Source organism: Cyprinodon tularosa, unplaced genomic scaffold (genome assembly GCF_016077235.1).
Source record: "Cyprinodon tularosa strain WSP-4 unplaced genomic scaffold, ASM1607723v1 ctg167, whole genome shotgun sequence".
In the NCBI taxonomy this organism is placed as follows: domain Eukaryota; kingdom Metazoa; phylum Chordata; class Actinopteri; order Cyprinodontiformes; family Cyprinodontidae; genus Cyprinodon; species Cyprinodon tularosa.
The window spans coordinates 487,649-504,268 of record NW_024038504.1 but is presented as its reverse complement, the minus strand read 5'-3'; the positions used below and the strand labels follow the sequence as shown (position 1 = coordinate 504,268).

Sequence of the window (16,620 nt, the reverse complement as noted above, 5' to 3'; positions counted from 1 at the left end):
AAAAATTACACTTAATAAATTACTACATAGGCAGGATTGGGGTTTAGATTCAAATCAAAATCAAAAGCTGTTTGAGTTTCAGCAGCATATAAAGTAAGATAAGAAACATTAATCATATGCAGATGTACCCCTATCTCTTTAAATGTTTTCATTTCAAAATCTTCAAATGACAGCATAACATGCACAGAAACAAGTCTGAATATGCCCATCCACAGTGTGAATGTTCATTGCAACAAGTTCAGTTGTGGCTTGAACCTCCTATCCAGATACATTCCAGCGGAGAAAATCTGCAGGAACAAGACTGTTGAACAGAGAAGTCAGGAAAAAAGGGATGAAAGCAGGACAGAGACGAGCCCAGGAGGAAAAGGAAATAATATTTAAAAAGAAGAAAAGGAGAACATGGTGTTCCAACACTACTTGCTGATGCTGCTATTGGTCAGCGACCATGAACTTATTACAGGTAGAGTTCAGCAGGAATCTAGGGATTAGTTGGATTTTTTTTACATCTTAAATAAGTAAAGTTTTCTCTTGTGTTCTTCTTCCTCTGTGTTTGTAGTTTTTGAGGATGTAGGAAAACATGACTGTCTTGCAGCAGCTCTTGCTGACTGGCCTCTTCTGGCCCTGAACTTGTTGCAATGTGTGCTCTCTGGAATTCATTAAAAAAAAAAGAAAATCCTGCATGGATGACCTGATGACAATACAGATATGATTATTTATCGGATGGGCCGTGATTCTAGACCTGCATGAACTTCTTTAGAGATTTGTTGTAAGATTCAGCCAACAATATGGTCAGGAAAGCCTGAACTACTCTGAGGGTTGTTGGTTTTTTTTAAGCAGCTTACAGAATCTCAAACCTCAGTGAATACAGGATTAAGACTGACTAATTTTTTTTCATGTTAGAACTTTTTTAGCAGTGGTTACAGCGTTCAGCCAGATGCTTCTATGATGGAGGTCAATGAAAAGATATTTCATCAGTTCTGAAGGTTTTTATTGAGAAGAATACACCAACTTTATTCAAAAGATTTAAGTGTTTTTCAATTCCCTGCAGGAATGAATATTAGCCTCTAGGCCAAATCCTGATTAATTTTAGTTTAGTTTAGTAATTTTTTGGTTTATTAGTTTATTTTAGTAGCAAACAAAGACAACAAACAAACAAAAACAAAAAATGCCAACACAGGAAAACACATGGATTTGAAAACTCAACAGGAGTAGGTTGAAGTTGACAGAACTTATGAAAAACCCACTCCTGACTTATCATACATGAAGCTGCAGTTAGATTTTCACCTTACAAAAGCTATTTACAGTTTAACTCTTTATAGATACCAGGTATAAAGGGTGCATAGCATCTGTTTGTATGCCTGTATGATAGTACATATTATGCATTTGAAAAGTTGAAAGGAAAACAAAAACATTTACTAAGCACTTTCATAGTCCTTTGATGGGTCCATAATACCACTATTATATTATTTAAGATCGTACGAATGGAAGAGGAGTAAAAAAAATACATATTCACCAACCATTTCATCAGTAATTTTGATAGGTATATTATACCACCTATTTAATCGTTTATGATTGTCCAAATTACAAAAAGAAAGTAGAAATACAAAGCATTTACTGCATATACCAGGCATTCCCTGAATTTTTAGGTTCATAATGCCACCTATTTTATTATTTAATCATTGAACAGATGATAAGCGTAGAAAAAGAGATGAAATGATGACCTGCTGTGTCCATGCATTATCAGTGATTGGAGTTTAAGTTTGTAAAGTTCACCATTTGATTAGATATAATGACTAAACTTTTATATTAAATTCCATCTTTTTGCTTGCTTTAGCATTTCAGTCTCTCACTAATGTGTGCTTTGATAAGAGGTCATTTATTTAAAAAAAAAAATTATTTTAGGTCAGAATCTAAACTTTTCTGTTCCATTTTCTTGGCCTGTTCTGCAATATTGTCAAACAGGCCATTTTGTTATCCTCTTAAGCAGACAAAATTCTGGCATTTTCTACCCTTTCTTGGCTCATCAGAAGCTTTAGTTGCAACTGAGTAATGGAATAAACCTTGCTGGTGTTTTTGCTGCAGAGCAGATGCAAAATGTTGAAGTAAATTTACTGTTTAGCAACTAGATGGTACAGTAGAGCCATCAGACAATCTATGTAGATTTAAACTTTATTGAGTTCTACAGTATAAGAGACTAAAAACAAAACAGAAGAGGCTTTTCTTCTATGCTTTGATTTCTGACTAATATTCTGCAGTAATGGATGTAGTTAAAATATATTTTTCATATTGGATTCGTTGGATTACCCGTTAAGGTCATATAGAGGAATGTTTGTATACAAAGTCTTAACAATATTAGAAACTTCTTATTCAGGATTGTGGTTAAAATTTTCTCTTGCTTTCTTGTTTTCTATTAACAGAATTACTCAACACTTTATTATAGCATAATGCATTGAACTGATTATATTAGGTTTGTGCATCAAAGGTAGTGAGAGTCGATTGAAGCGCTGAATATATTATTTGTTTTCAAATTCTCCGTAAGCTCTCTAAAATATAATTTTGCATCCAAACAGTCCTTAGCTATTGCACACATTAACATTGCTATGAAGATTACATTTTGCAGACCGGCATAATACTTTTGATCTCCATCTGAATTGAGCTTTTTTTTTCTTTTTTTTATAGGTAAATTCTCTTTTTTTTTTAGTTCTGTTTCATTATTTCTATTAGTGCTCTTAGTGCTGAGCTGATCTGTTTGTCTCACTTAAAGCTTTGTTTCTCAATACAAAACTAAATATTTATGAATATCGTATGTAGATAAGAAAAGAGACCAATAAAGGTAAACATCAAGAAAAACTGCAGGGAATAAATCATGGTTTATATTTGCTGTGCATTATTTCAACTAACATTTCTTTTCTTTTTTTCTTGCAGGTGGCGGAATTAGCATCAGTCCTTTTATAAAGCATTATGAGGTCTTATCATATGACAGAGGGGATCTCCACAGGAAGCACTTAAGGGCCAGGAGGGACACACAACCTCTTGAATATACACTGGATTTGAATTTTACTGCTTTTCATCGGTAGCTTCTCATTTCATCTTATTTTTTGCATTATTTATATCTCAGATAGTGGAGGGAGAACTATTGGTTTTATCATAAAAGAGCACAATCATTGAAAAGACATAACAAAACCATTTCAATGACTAAGATTATCATTTAAAACTGAAACTGAGACATGGAAATCAGTTGCTTTAAAAAAAATTTATTTCAATTTTTTTATAAAAAAAAAAAACATTATATTTAAAAAGGTTTAAAGTTGCAACACAGTCCAGATATGAGGTGCAAGGAAAACAGCAGAGAGATCTTCAATGAAGTTTTTGAATTTGTATGATTGTAATGGCTAAAATGATGAGTAACATGGGAGGTAAGCAGAATTTTAAAGTCTTAAAAACCTTAAAGTTAACAGTCTACATGTATTAACATTAACTTATGCTACTGGTTAGTTATCTGTCAGTTGATGATAGATTGGCAGGCTTAACATTTACCTTACAAGGCTTTGACCACATCTGCAAACTGTGTTTTGTTACAATCAGAGATTTCCGTCTGCTATTGAGGCAGGATCCTGGTGGGTTTTCAGAAGAGTTCACGGTGGTCAGTGAAAATGGCCCAGCATTGGCGGACCTGTCCCACTTATACTCAGGAACAGTAGAAGGTTAGTAGCCTCCAGACCGTTTAATGGAACAACTAACCCAAAATAAGGACAATTCAGATGAATAAATAAAACATTAAGTTGGATTTTTATTTCCAGCAGAAGCGGCACAAAAGGAAAGTAAAAATTAAAAAGAAGAAAAAGTTAGGGTAAATATTTAATCTACAGATTTCAGATGAAATATATAGATAAAGATGTTTACATTGATGGACTAACATAAACATGCATAATATTTAACAAGATTATTCTCCAATACTTGTTTGGTCAAATAGCACTCCTTCAATCAATATATCTGTGTTACTCCTCACCATCTCTCTGATGCTATGTTGTTTCTTCCCTTGATTTTCTCTGCAGGAGAGGATGGATCGTCCTGCTACGGCTCTGTATTACAGGGACAGTTTGAGGGAACCATCCATACCACCAATGGCACTTACCACATAGAGCCTCTTCACAGATACACCAACAGCATAGCAGATCATCACTCCATCATTTACCAGGAAGAGGATCTGGGTAAGGCTGATCTTATTCAAGTGGAAAAGCTTAAAAGATGCTTAGAGGGTCTGCAGCAGGTCTGATCTATGTGCAACAGGGGAGAAAATGTATCCAAACTGCTGTCAAAACTCTTTGCAGGTGACGTGAAAAAATCAGAATAGAAATGATTAAATATAATTTATGATCAGCTGCATTCTTGCTGGTCTCATCGGAAGAGAAATAAACAGATTAACATTCCCCCCACCCCCCCCCCCTTGTCGTTACGTATGTACATGCAAAGAAAGAGTATTCATACTTCTTAAACTTTTTCACTTTTTTTCACATTACACACAGATTTCATCATTATTTTCATAGTCTTACTTGACAAAATGTGTAAAGCAATTTGAGTATTTGTGTTGTATGCCAACTGTTCCTGCATTAGGAAGAGCTTCCAGCCTGATCAGGGCTATTGAGGGCCAATGTACTTGGTAGTAGAAGACTTACAGCGTGCCAGCAGTGCTTCCTGAGGGCTCCAAGTGGGTTTTGAGGTTTTCTCCACATGGACACTAGCCAAAGAAAACATCAACTGTAGATGGTGTGATTTTTGTAGGAGGAGGGGATGAGGTTTGAGGAAAATAGTTGTAAAGCGGTTTAGAGGATCAAGAGGTAAAAAACATTTAAATGTGATTAGTTAGATACATAGAAATGTATTTATCTCACTATGGCGAAATTTGCTCGTGATAAAAAGTAGAGTGGTATGTAATGGTTCTGAGAGTTTTCAAGGTTTTAAAGATTATCTAAAACAGATTCTAACTTGTAGTTCTTTTCATGATTTATCCAGATGAAAGCGATTAGGAATAATCAAAATCTGGGAGTGCATCTGCTTTAGCGTGTGTGTGATTCTTTGGCTGCACATGCATGTTTGCATTAGTATAACCTGAGCTCTAAGAAAGCATTTACTGGAAAAGCAGTGAAGGCTGTGCCAGAACTCCCCTCAACTCCCACGTTTGTCCCTCAGTCTGCTCTCCATCCACCCTACTTCCCACTCCAACCAGAACGTCTTCATGCTAAGGTATAGTAAAAAACCTCGCTTTGGTTCGCCAGAGACATCCTGTTCCCTTAGCTGGAGGCAGTCTGCAGGAAACTGTAAAAGATGGACCATGTGATACTACAGTAAACAATCGATGCTTCCATAGAGAATGTAAGATTAGGTCTCAAGATGGTGACATAATGTGTGTATTTTGACTTCCTGCAGTTGTCCTCTGGAGGACTCAGTTTTGATTGAGGAACTTCAGTTTTCCCGAGGGAGGCTGGATGTCATGCAGTCTGTTAAATCTGGAGCAAAGGCCAATGCAAAAATGGACTGATACCTGGATGGATTAAACTCAAACCAAAAAAGACTCTTTAAAATATTCAAAATAATTGTAAAGAGTATTCATAGTTGAGATAAAACAAACAAGTAATGCAGAAAACATGTTACTAGTAAAGTATCCTGGAGCATTTTCTGTTTTCATACAGATCCAACGTGTCTATTGCATAACATACTTTCTTGATCCCTCTCCAACTCATTTAGTTTCGATATGATTCCTTTAGGAGACTCCATTTTGACCAAAAGGCGACGCGTTGATGCTTATTATTGTAAACAGTTATCTAAGCTACTTGGTACTAGATCAGATTGATTTTGCTGGATACATTTTAAGCCTGCTATGATTCTCCAGATTCATTTTAAAGAGCAAAGGCAGCAAAACCTACAGATTTAAAAAATTCTGATAAATCAAATACGGTAATTTGTATTATTCTTTTATTGCAAAATGAAGAGAGGAATGTACCTTGTTTTGATTTAATAGAAAACATTAATTAAGCTTTATCATCAGGATGACATTATTGCAGATGGAAATGTGAAAGCTGAATGTTGGAAATATGGGATTTCTGTTCAATCAGAAGAGCTTAGAAGATACAGGGTATACAAGAAATGTTGCTTTTTAATACAGAGATCCAAATTGGGCCTGAATGTCTAATTAAATCGGCCTTTTATTGGTGTGTTTGAGCCTGTTCACTTTTTGTCAAGAATTATACAAAAAATAAAGGTTTAAACAGGGCCTAACATTTTTGACAGCTATTCGCTTCTGTATTATTTTTAATAAAGAATTATTCACCCATCCATTTTCCATCATGCTTATCTCAAGCAGGGTTGAGAGGGGTGCTGGTGCCTGTCTATGGGCGAGCTGTCTATGGGCGAGAGGCAGGGCAACACAAAGACAAACAGGACAAACTACCATTCACGCACTCCTAAGGAGAATTTAGAGAAACCTGTAATCAACCTAATAGTCATGTTTTTGGACTGTGGGAGGAAGACGGAGTACCCGGAGAGAACCCATGCATACTCAGGGAGAACATGCAAACTCCAAGCAGAAAGACCCCAGGCGGGGAATCGAACCCAGAAGCTTATTGCTGCAAGGCAGCAGTGCTACCCACTGCATCACTGAGCAGCCCCCATTTTGCTATTCAGATAAATAAAATAAAGCAAGGGAATTTGGTACCTCTTTTCTTTGTAGAATTATTTTAATTCAAAAACTTGGGAGAATTTGAAACATAACTGGCCTGTTTAAGCTCCTGCATCAGCATCTTAATCAGGTTTAATTTTAGTTATTCAGCTTAACTTTCACTAGGCTTCTCAGAATCCTTTTTTATTTCTATGTAATTGCCCTTTATGAGCTATGCCTGAAAACACAATCTGATGGTCAGATATTATCTTTCAGGGTTTTAGAAATTATGTTTCATGTTATGGGATATGTGTTGGTACTGAGATTGCAAAGCGGTCCTAAACCATTACCCTATCAACACTGTGTTTAACCACTAGTAATATGTTTTTTTTTTGTTATTTCATATTCAAATGCTAGGTTACCTTTATTTAGAGTTATTAACGTGCAAACATTTTGTTTGACTTTTTCTGTCGTCTTCAGACGTTATCAATGAAGTTTCTGCAGCTGCCCATAGACAACTGAAATGTCTCCCAAATAAAAGTGTCATGATCAGCTGAGACAAAGATGAAGCTATTTGTTTATATTCACCAGTTTTACGTCTTTCCTCCTATAACAGAAAATCCACATGTTTGCATCGATTTCTCGTCAAAAAGAAAAGCTCAAATTGAAAAAGACTATCCCTTAAATAAAAAATAAGCCAACTAAAGCACATTTTTTATCCAACCCAACATTAACCTTTTGGTTGTTCAGTTTAACAGCTGTGTAAATACTCTTTCACCTTCCTTTCACTTAAATTAATAACATTTGCTGCTTGCTATGCTTGGGAAAGGGTTCAGCCACTTGTTACCCTCTGTGTGTTTTGCAACAACAAAAAGCTGATCAGTGTTTTGGGTTTGTTCCCAACCATGTTTGCACCCAGCCATGGAACGATTGTGTGTGCATCAACCTGATATTGATCAATGTGTAAGGCCTCTTCCTATAAAAAAAAAAAAAAACTCTGCGCTATGAGGCGGTCAACCTCTGTAATACATGTCAACATTAAACTGTAGTTTCATTTGGAATTATCAGAAAATAAGACTGAGAAAGAAACAAAGACACTTATTTTTATGCAGTATGCAAGTACTTAAACTCACAGCTATGAGATATGGGTGGATTAAATGATGAGCCATAAATTCAGTTATATCGTTATTCTGGGGGGATTAAAGAGACAAAGAGTTTTTTTTTGTTTTTGTTTTTTTTTTACACTGGCTACAGATCATCATTAAACACTGCATAACAGAGTTGATTCTTAAAAGTTTGGTGAAGCAAAGCTGATTTGAGACTGGGTTTGGCATCTGCTTTCTGCACCATGCTGCTCAGCAGGAACAGTTTTCAACAGCTGCTGGAAACATGACTCCTGCGGCTCAAATGTGACTAATTCCTCATGTGGGAGAAATCATCTTTCTTTTAAAATTAAGAGAAAAAACTCTATTCCTTAAATAATCTCGGATTGACGCTGCGGTAACACCATTCAGGTTTAGAGGAGGTTTTCTGCCGATGTTGAAATGTCTGATTTCTTTGAAATGCAGAGAAATATTGAATTCCTGTTGCACAGAAAAAAGGGGGATATGCTGACAAAGGCAGGGTATGAAAATAGACATGAAGAAAGGTCTGGAAGCAATTCTGGGTAGACACCCAGCATTTAGGGCCTACACTTCCAGCCCCTTCCCCCACCCAGGCCATACATAGATCTTACTGTGGGGTCTGTGATTGGCTGAGGCACTTCAGGAGGATGGTGTGATTCAATTATGTGCTGCTTTGTCTGTGGCTGAATGTAAAAGGTCAGAAAGACAGATTCACAAACTCTTTGAATAGTTTCTTGTATTTCATGGTTACATTTTAAAATACATTTACTGCTTCATAACTCCTCTGCATCATACCGAAAGATAACGCTTAGCTCCTCTGATTTATTATTGTATGGACATGTTTCAAAATGTTGCACTTAACTGAAAAAAAAATGCCTCTCAAACCTTGTACATTACCCTGATAAAATATGTTGCAAAATCATTTGACCTCTTGCTTTTTTGTGAAACCCTTCTTCATGACTGCAGTCTCCTCATGCTTGCATCAGTTCGAAATGAAACAGAAGTCTCTAAGGTATTACAAATCACAGACAACAGCCTGTTCGTGAAATTTACCCAAAAGCATCTTCACAGATTGATCCACCAGAACTTCTGCTCCATGGTCTGCTACAGTACACTGATTTCATAATGCTCGATTTCAGTTTCTGAGAATGTGAGGAGGAGGATATCTGCTTGCAAAGGATGTCATGTTTAGCATGTTTATAGAGTCAAATCTATACATTTATAAGTCACATTATGAGGAACAACATGTTTGTCTTTATAACAGCCTTGATTTTCACAAGTAAAGCAGATTTATTGGTTGCTCATACATGGTGAAAGTCTAATAATCCCACATGTGCTCCGTTGGGTGGTCAAATTATTCAACATTTAAACACCAAAACATTTTAAGACTCGACTTTGTTCCAACATAATTTTAAAATCACCCTTCTTCATATTTTTTAGTTGTTACAACACAGACACTCCACTCTACTCTCTCGTACCTGGTAGTTGAAATAAAAACATTAAGCTGATGTAGAAAGTTTAAAACTTCAGTAACACCACAAGTTTCCACAAAATACCCTCTTGCTCATTTAACTCACCTTTCCAATTCTGCCTGATTTCTCATTACCTCATCTGATCCACCTGCTCCTGCTTCTATTCAAGGTGCCTGTATCCAGTAATCAGGGCCAGATTATTCTTGTTCTCTCTAGCCAGTGGTAAGAGTGTTTTTGGATGATTTGATGTTTCTGATTTTCTTATCCTGACCTGTTCTGCCTCTCAACCCCTGAGCCTACCCGTTCCCATCAGAATGGTTTGCCTGAACTGTCTTTGGACTCCTGGATCTCTGAGCCTGTCTGTTCCTGTTCTGGTCTTTTTGCCTCTGTTTGACTCTTGCATGTTCTGCTGGGCTTCAACATCTGGCACACTCTGGCCAGCGCCCGCTGCATCTTGTTGGCAGCCCACCGGCTGGATCCTACCCCGTTATCTGGGCATGGACTGAACTTGTAAACCAGGGTAGTGACTCACATGGATAATCATCCTCCATCAGAGTATCATGGTCATTAACCTGTGTGTCTCTCCTCGAGAGGTTCCAGCCTCAGATTCCCTAGCTGCTGCTACTTAGATCCGCTAGTTTTAAACAAACGCTTTTTTATTAATCCCACTGTCTGTCTTGAATGCTGGGTCCTCTGCTCTGAGTCATGACACCCTTTATTATCATTTTTACAATAATTTTTTGCAGACAAGGCAGAATAAATCTACAGCAACTGGCTAAGCGTCTCAATGAACAACACTGATGTTAATGAGTAATTTGAAAATGTCAGCAATACCCCAGTTTCAACATCAACAAAGTATTAACTATCCAGATTGCTAATAATTAAACATATATATTTAACTATAAAGGTCTAAACAAGGCTGTAGTAACAAGAATCTGCTTTAGGACCTGATTTAACAATCAATTACACTGAAAAAACAAACTCCTCTACCCTTTCTGAGGAAGTTTTGGACCTTATTAAGCAAAATGTTTAATAGCATTTCATGTAAAAACTGTAAAGTAACCTAACCATAATGTTATAAATCTTGTATGTAATCATCTAATAAAAATATATATATATTTGTCTGAAAAACGTGCTTGCCTTATCCCAGACATAAGGAGAATGCAGGACGCTTTTCATATGTGGAACAGAGTATTTCCTGCAGCTCCTTCAGGCCTGTTTGGCAGCTTTACTGACCAGTTTCCAACTGTTTTTTGGGGCAATTATGAAGAACATCCAGTTTATCTAATAACATCTTTAGTGATCCTTGTTAACTCTGCCAAATCTGCAAATATTAAAGAAATCCTTTTTGCTTAACCAGACCCACTAAAATGAACAGTAGGCAATAGTACATTCAGACAGGTTTGTATCAGTTAAATGTGCAGGAAATCAGAGCTAGAAAACATTTACATTGAAAATTCTGGCATTTTAGCAGAGGTGTTTGTTCCCTCTTGCCTTTGTGTACATTGCTGTGTCTTTTATTAGATAAACAATGTGCAATTTAAACTGGATGGGGAGAGAAAATTAAAAACTGACACAAATCAAAAACATTTTCAATATATTTCGTTTTTTTTTTTTTTTAAACAGAGCTTATAACACTGATGCTCAGAGCCGTATTATATACCATTCTGCTTTTGTTTTTACTGTTCCTTTGTTTGTCTCCATAAAGAGAGTTTTAGCAGAACCGCCTTTCTCTTTGATGAGTTATTCGTGTTTTCTTCGTGGCTTGTGAGCATTAACTTTTAAGAATGTTCTGGCTGATTTGTGACAACAATAGGAAAACAGAGGAGAGAAAATATTTCCACATGTGTGCAGCTTTAAACATCTGTATTTTTCTCTCTCCAGTTCTTCCACACATGATGTCGCGCACTGATGGATTCTGCGGTTCCAATCATCTTAATGCCCTCACTGAAAAATTCAGCCAGGTACAAAAAGAAGCTGCCTGACTTTCTCTCTCTCTTATTTTCTCATTACTGATAAGATTTCCTCTTATAAAACTTCTAATACTATTTATAACCAAAAAAAAAGCACAACTCATTGATGAATAAGTGAGGTCATTCACTTGTGGGTCTGATTCATAATTTTCACCTGATTTATTAACACATATCATTGGTCACATTCATTACCCCTAATGATTCATAAAAGTAAAATGTGTGCAATGGCTGCAGCAGGATGTTGTGATACAGTCATAATAACGTGTAAGATACAAAGCAGCGATCTGGCTCCTAGCAGAGAAGCTTGGCTGTGTTGCAAGACGATGAAAGGAACTTTAAAAAAAAAACATCTGCCATATGTATTTGGCTAATATCCCCCCTGGGTTCACTTTTAATCATTAACCTTTGACCAACATGAGGGAGGCCCAGCATCTATTGTGAAGAGTGGATGCTGGACATTGCTGTAGATCCATTTATAACAACATGCCTGCTGATGGAGATCATTTCCACTGTTTGGTTATGAAATATCCGGAGCAGATGTTTTTTTGTTTGTTTGTTTGTTTTCTTTTCTTGATGAATGAACAAGACATTTTCCTGCCAATACTGATCTGCAAGTGGGCAACATATTTCGATTCATTTTTACCGCCAAAAAAAAATTATATCAATTGATTGAATCTGAACTGAAACTAATGGTATATCATTTAAAAAAAAATCAATGTCTCCAAGTAGCTCCAAGCAGAAATTTGTGGTTCTTAATGTTATTTGTTTTACTCCCACAGGAGGCACCAGTGAGCCGTACGAGGAGAACAGTTGATGAGTCGAAGACTAGCTGTCTGCTCCACCTTCATGCTGACTACCTCTACTACAAGAAGTTCAAGTCTGTTGAAGCTGTTGTTGCTCAGGTTAAACATCTAGATTCACATGTTTTATATGTTTCTTTCAGGTTGTAGAAGGACTCAACCAAAAAGGACTTCTTATATTCTTGTAGTTTTAAGTAGAGATTAGAGAAGAAAATGACTCGTTTATGTATTTCTGTCAGTAGAAATACTGCAGTACTCAGGCTCCAATGAAAGGAATCACTTCTTCAATTATTTATTTTATATTCTTATCGGTCCGACAAAAATCCTTTATAGCAACATATTTAGCCTTACTGTCTTATTTTAAATTTAATGTCTATAGTGTCTGTTTGCAGTCAAATAGATCAACTTCATGAGGAAAAAATAGAGGTTTTTATGTTTATGATATGGCTCTCTGCCCTCGTTGGAAAACACTGGGGGCGCCACAAGAAAAAACAAAAAGTTATTCATCCGTTGGTGCCCAAACTTGCCTCTTATTTTGGTTTTCACTCAACAGTACAAGTACAATTAAAAAGTTAACGGTATCTGAGGCCATTTACAGTAAGTTTGTCTCTGAGCTTCTGTCATCACTGAAAGTCTTAAAATCTGATCAGATCTAAGAATTTGATTCTACACTTTTCAGAAAATATATATAAAAAAACAACAATGTGATATAAATTTTTTTTTCCGAATTATGCAATATAGACATTTTCAGTGCTTTCTTGTCACCGACAGCACTTTCGATTAAGACACACTTGAAATCACTACATACAAAATAGGATGATTAAACCCGGAGCTCTTATTTATCTTATTCCTCCAAGTCTTATGAAAATAAGTATAACATTGGTGAAATTATCACCTTTGCACTTCTTTTTTTTTTTTTTTACTTTTACGGAACACCTTTGCACTTTTTACTGGAACTGAACAACAGTATCACTTAATATTTTAGTTTATGACAGTAACTTCACAGATTTAAGTGACCTTTTCTCTCTGAATAATGTTATGATTTTGTCCTTGAAATGCGTAGAAATAATCCCAATAAAGAGTCTTACTATTTTTCAGACTTATTAATTGCAAACATTTATAATTAATTTATCTGAATATTTATCTAATTTCTAATTGAGAACTGAACAGCCAACCTAATACATACTTTTGGATATGATAATTTTGAACAAAATGAGAAAGTCAGGTTATCCCCTGCAGTTTTCTTGTAGCCAGACTGAGGGTTTCCGCTTCATAGTCTGTGCTTTAATAAAATCATCTGGACCTCTTCATATTCTTTCCACCTCACTTGTTGTTGCTGGTTGAGAGCCAGACTCCTGTTGGGCCTGGCCAAAGAGTATTAGGTAAGCGAAGCTGTAATAGAGTATAAATAAACAAACTGCAGTTTACAGTCTCTACTGACCTGATTTCAGCTGCAGATCTTTACATTTGTGGAAAATTCCCACCAGGCTCTCCAGTTCATACATATCCTGCAGTAAAGAGACAAACATGTGACGTGTTTGCACGTGCAGCAATGAAAGTGGGACAAAAGGTTTCAGCAAGACTAAAGCCCCTGGATGATAACAATCTTTTAGAGATTACATGGTGGTCTGTTTGGTTAATAGGGGTTACACTGTTAGAAGCATTTAATGTTCCACCTACAAAGTTTTCTGCCTCTGTTGCTTCTCAGTCACTCAGGGTCATGGCAGATGAGAAAAGAGAATAAAAAGCAACAATTTTTAAAAATGCTTCTTTAATTTTTTTTAGTCAAGAGCTCCTGGTTTGAATATGTGGATCTGTGTTGTTTGTGTTGCCTTTCATGATGTTGACACATTTATGTCCAGTTAGGCCCACTATCTTGGTCTCTTGTATTCCATTTACACTAGCCTTTTGAAACCATACCAGACACAACTGAACCGCCCTAATATGGTACTAGTTTATCAGTAGGGCTCGGTGCGGTTCAGTTCTGGCACGGTTCTCAGATAACAAAGAGAGCATGAGAAGAACGCCCCATCTCCTTACAGTCAGCCTCCGTAATCATGAAATTTCAGACATTCATGAAAATACTAGCCTCCCAACCTTGCCACACGAATTGCAGTGATGATTCTGCTTAGCAGTGTGATGAACCTCAACCTCTGTTGTTGTTCCTGCATGTTCCTGATTAGATGATCGTTTGTCGTATCCACTTCCCAAAAGCTGATTGGCAAGTAATTTGACAAATGCTGCAGAATGAGCCACACTGGCTTGTTTGCACATGCATGTTCCATCAATAAAAAAGATGTGGTGGAAATGTGTTGTCTTCATTGCATAAACCTTCTTGAGCATAGTCCTTAAAAAATATGAGACTTAAGTCACAGGAGGTTTAAAGTTGGTCTGCCACTCACTTTTGATGCCCGTTTTGTATCATTTCACTGTCCAAATACCCATATTGTCAAGTTTCAAGCATCTAGCCTTAGATCTGAGATAAAGATCAAGGTGAAGAACTTGGAGGTTTTCCTGCTTGTTCAGTTTTCTCTTCACCTTTTGCACTGCAACAATATCCATGATGCCTTCCTACTGTATGCAAAATATAACAATTATAACCAAAAATAACTTCCTGAATGTTACAGGGGCCACCATTTGATTTGCTTGATTCCCTCCTTCAATCCTTGAGAACAATTGTACCTGAGATTGTCACTAGGAGGGAAGGAACCATGCTAGCATGGTATGTAAACAGTCATATGGTCATATGGAACCAAACTTAGCACGGATCAGTTTCAAAATGATGGATCTTGAAGTCACTTTAGATCCTAAAGCAGGTCCTACATGCTTTCCTTAAAGAAAGACATATGAAATCCTCATTTCTGGGTCAGTTATTGTATTTTTCTTTTATTTGTCTGGAAAAAAAACCTTGATATACATCGCTCTCTCTTAAAAAAATGCTCATTAAATTTGCCTCATAAATGGATCTATTCGAATCTTTTTGTAGATTTTGCTTTCTTTTCAATGAATTTAAGAAGTAAAAGAGAACGGACAAATACTTTCTGTCTCTCCTGTTTCCTCTTTCATTTTAATCCCGGATTCCACACAAAATCTAGCCTGACGTAGTCCGACTCAATTCTAGTCAGAATATGAGTCTGATACTGCTCCATAGAGCTGTGATTATGGGGCGTGTTTTGAACGAACCAGGAAAAAAATGCCTCTGTACTCAATTGGATAGACCTACAACCAATAAGAGCAACGGAGTGCGTGACGTATGTTAAGCGAGGCATAGTTGTTGTCCACAAAAATCAAAGCGTGCAGTTTCACGCCTAGAATAAGAAGATGAGCCTTGATCGCGTTTCTCTGTTCCTCTTTTAAAATTAATTTGCTGTCAATATCTTCTAGAACAGACCTAATAGCAGAATCTACTCACCCAAACTCTCCAGCGGCAGCCATTATTGTTGTCACCCAAGCGCGCTTTGGTCACATGGTTGATAACGTTACTCTTGATCATCTGTCCATCATCGTATAAAGCCCGCCCTGACAATTTGATTGGATCGCCTGACAGTGGGCTTTAATACTCGCGCTACTATGGAGCAGAGCCAGACCGAACTTCCCCGAACTCAAACCTTGTGGGCGGGACTAAGTTCGGACTGGCACCCAGGCTACACAAAATCCTGTAGTGGGTTTTAAACCGCTCCTTGGACACCTGGTATCTTAAATGGAGGTTTTACTAAATCTGTCTAATCAGTGATTATATTTTATATTAGTACATTCTCACCGCCATTTTTAAACAGTAAACACCAGTATATGTTTTATATTTTGGTTTCTTTTTCAAAAACAAAGAAGAACATTAGACCCACTTATGCATCCTTTATAGTGCCTGTCCTTTCAGGATCAGGGGCTGAAAAACAGAGACAGACCATGAACAAACACATTTATACCAGAGGACCATCTAAACAGGCCAATTCAGTCATGTTTTTGGACTGTGGGACAGGAGGTTAACCCACTCATCCGCATTCAAACACAGGCTAATAGAGGATGTTTTGCGTGTTACTTTTTCACTCTGCAGTCCAAATTTTCAGTAGGGAAGACTTGATGTTAAAGCACCTGAAAATTCAATACTGCACTGCCCTTTGAAATATAGCGATAGATGCATTAATCAACTACTTATTTGAACTTGCGGCAGTTTATCATTAATTGCTTTGTTTCCATGATACTAGAATAGAATAGAATAGAATAGAATAGAATAGAATAGAATAGAATAGAATAGAATAGAATAGAATAGAATAGAATAGAATAGAAAATCCCACAATGGGAACTTATGGTGTTTCCATCAGCAAAAAAATTAAAGAAGATTATACTGTACAATACTATAGAAATTGCTTCATCAGTGCCTTAATACATAAAATTGAATATTCTATTATTAGTCAGTAAATAACTAAAATATCCACTATTTAGCAAATTATAAAGGCTTTCCCTCTTACAACAGGAAAATGGTTTGTTAAGTGGTTAGCCTGGCCAGTGAGACTGACTTATATGGAGCATAAGACAGTCAGGTAAGGCTGAAAATCTGGACCAATAACATCACAGCAAGCAGAATGCAACCATAACAGC

At 36.7% G+C, this 16,620-nt stretch overlaps 1 protein-coding gene and 1 long non-coding RNA gene across 2 annotated transcripts in view; one reads left to right on the top strand and one right to left on the bottom strand.

Annotated features, from left to right (window-relative positions):
- The first annotated feature begins 211 nt into the window (after positions 1 to 211).
- si:ch1073-396h14.1 (disintegrin and metalloproteinase domain-containing protein 10) overlaps positions 212 to 16,620 on the top strand; it is a 40,528-nt gene continuing 24,119 nt past the window's right edge. The window contains exons 1-6 of the mRNA XM_038281078.1: positions 212 to 460; positions 2,926 to 3,073; positions 3,586 to 3,704; positions 4,056 to 4,211; positions 11,136 to 11,215; positions 12,004 to 12,126. Of these exons, the coding sequence (XP_038137006.1) occupies positions 400 to 460; positions 2,926 to 3,073; positions 3,586 to 3,704; positions 4,056 to 4,211; positions 11,136 to 11,215; positions 12,004 to 12,126 (687 nt within the window). The 5' untranslated portion in view covers positions 212 to 399. The remainder of the gene's footprint in view (positions 461 to 2,925; positions 3,074 to 3,585; positions 3,705 to 4,055; positions 4,212 to 11,135; positions 11,216 to 12,003; positions 12,127 to 16,620) is intronic.
- LOC119780855 lies at positions 12,645 to 15,911 on the bottom strand. The gene is made up of 3 exons (XR_005280456.1): positions 15,867 to 15,911; positions 13,466 to 13,532; positions 12,645 to 13,388 (listed from the first exon to the last, which is right to left on the bottom strand). It is a non-coding gene; the product is annotated as an uncharacterized LOC119780855 (long non-coding RNA).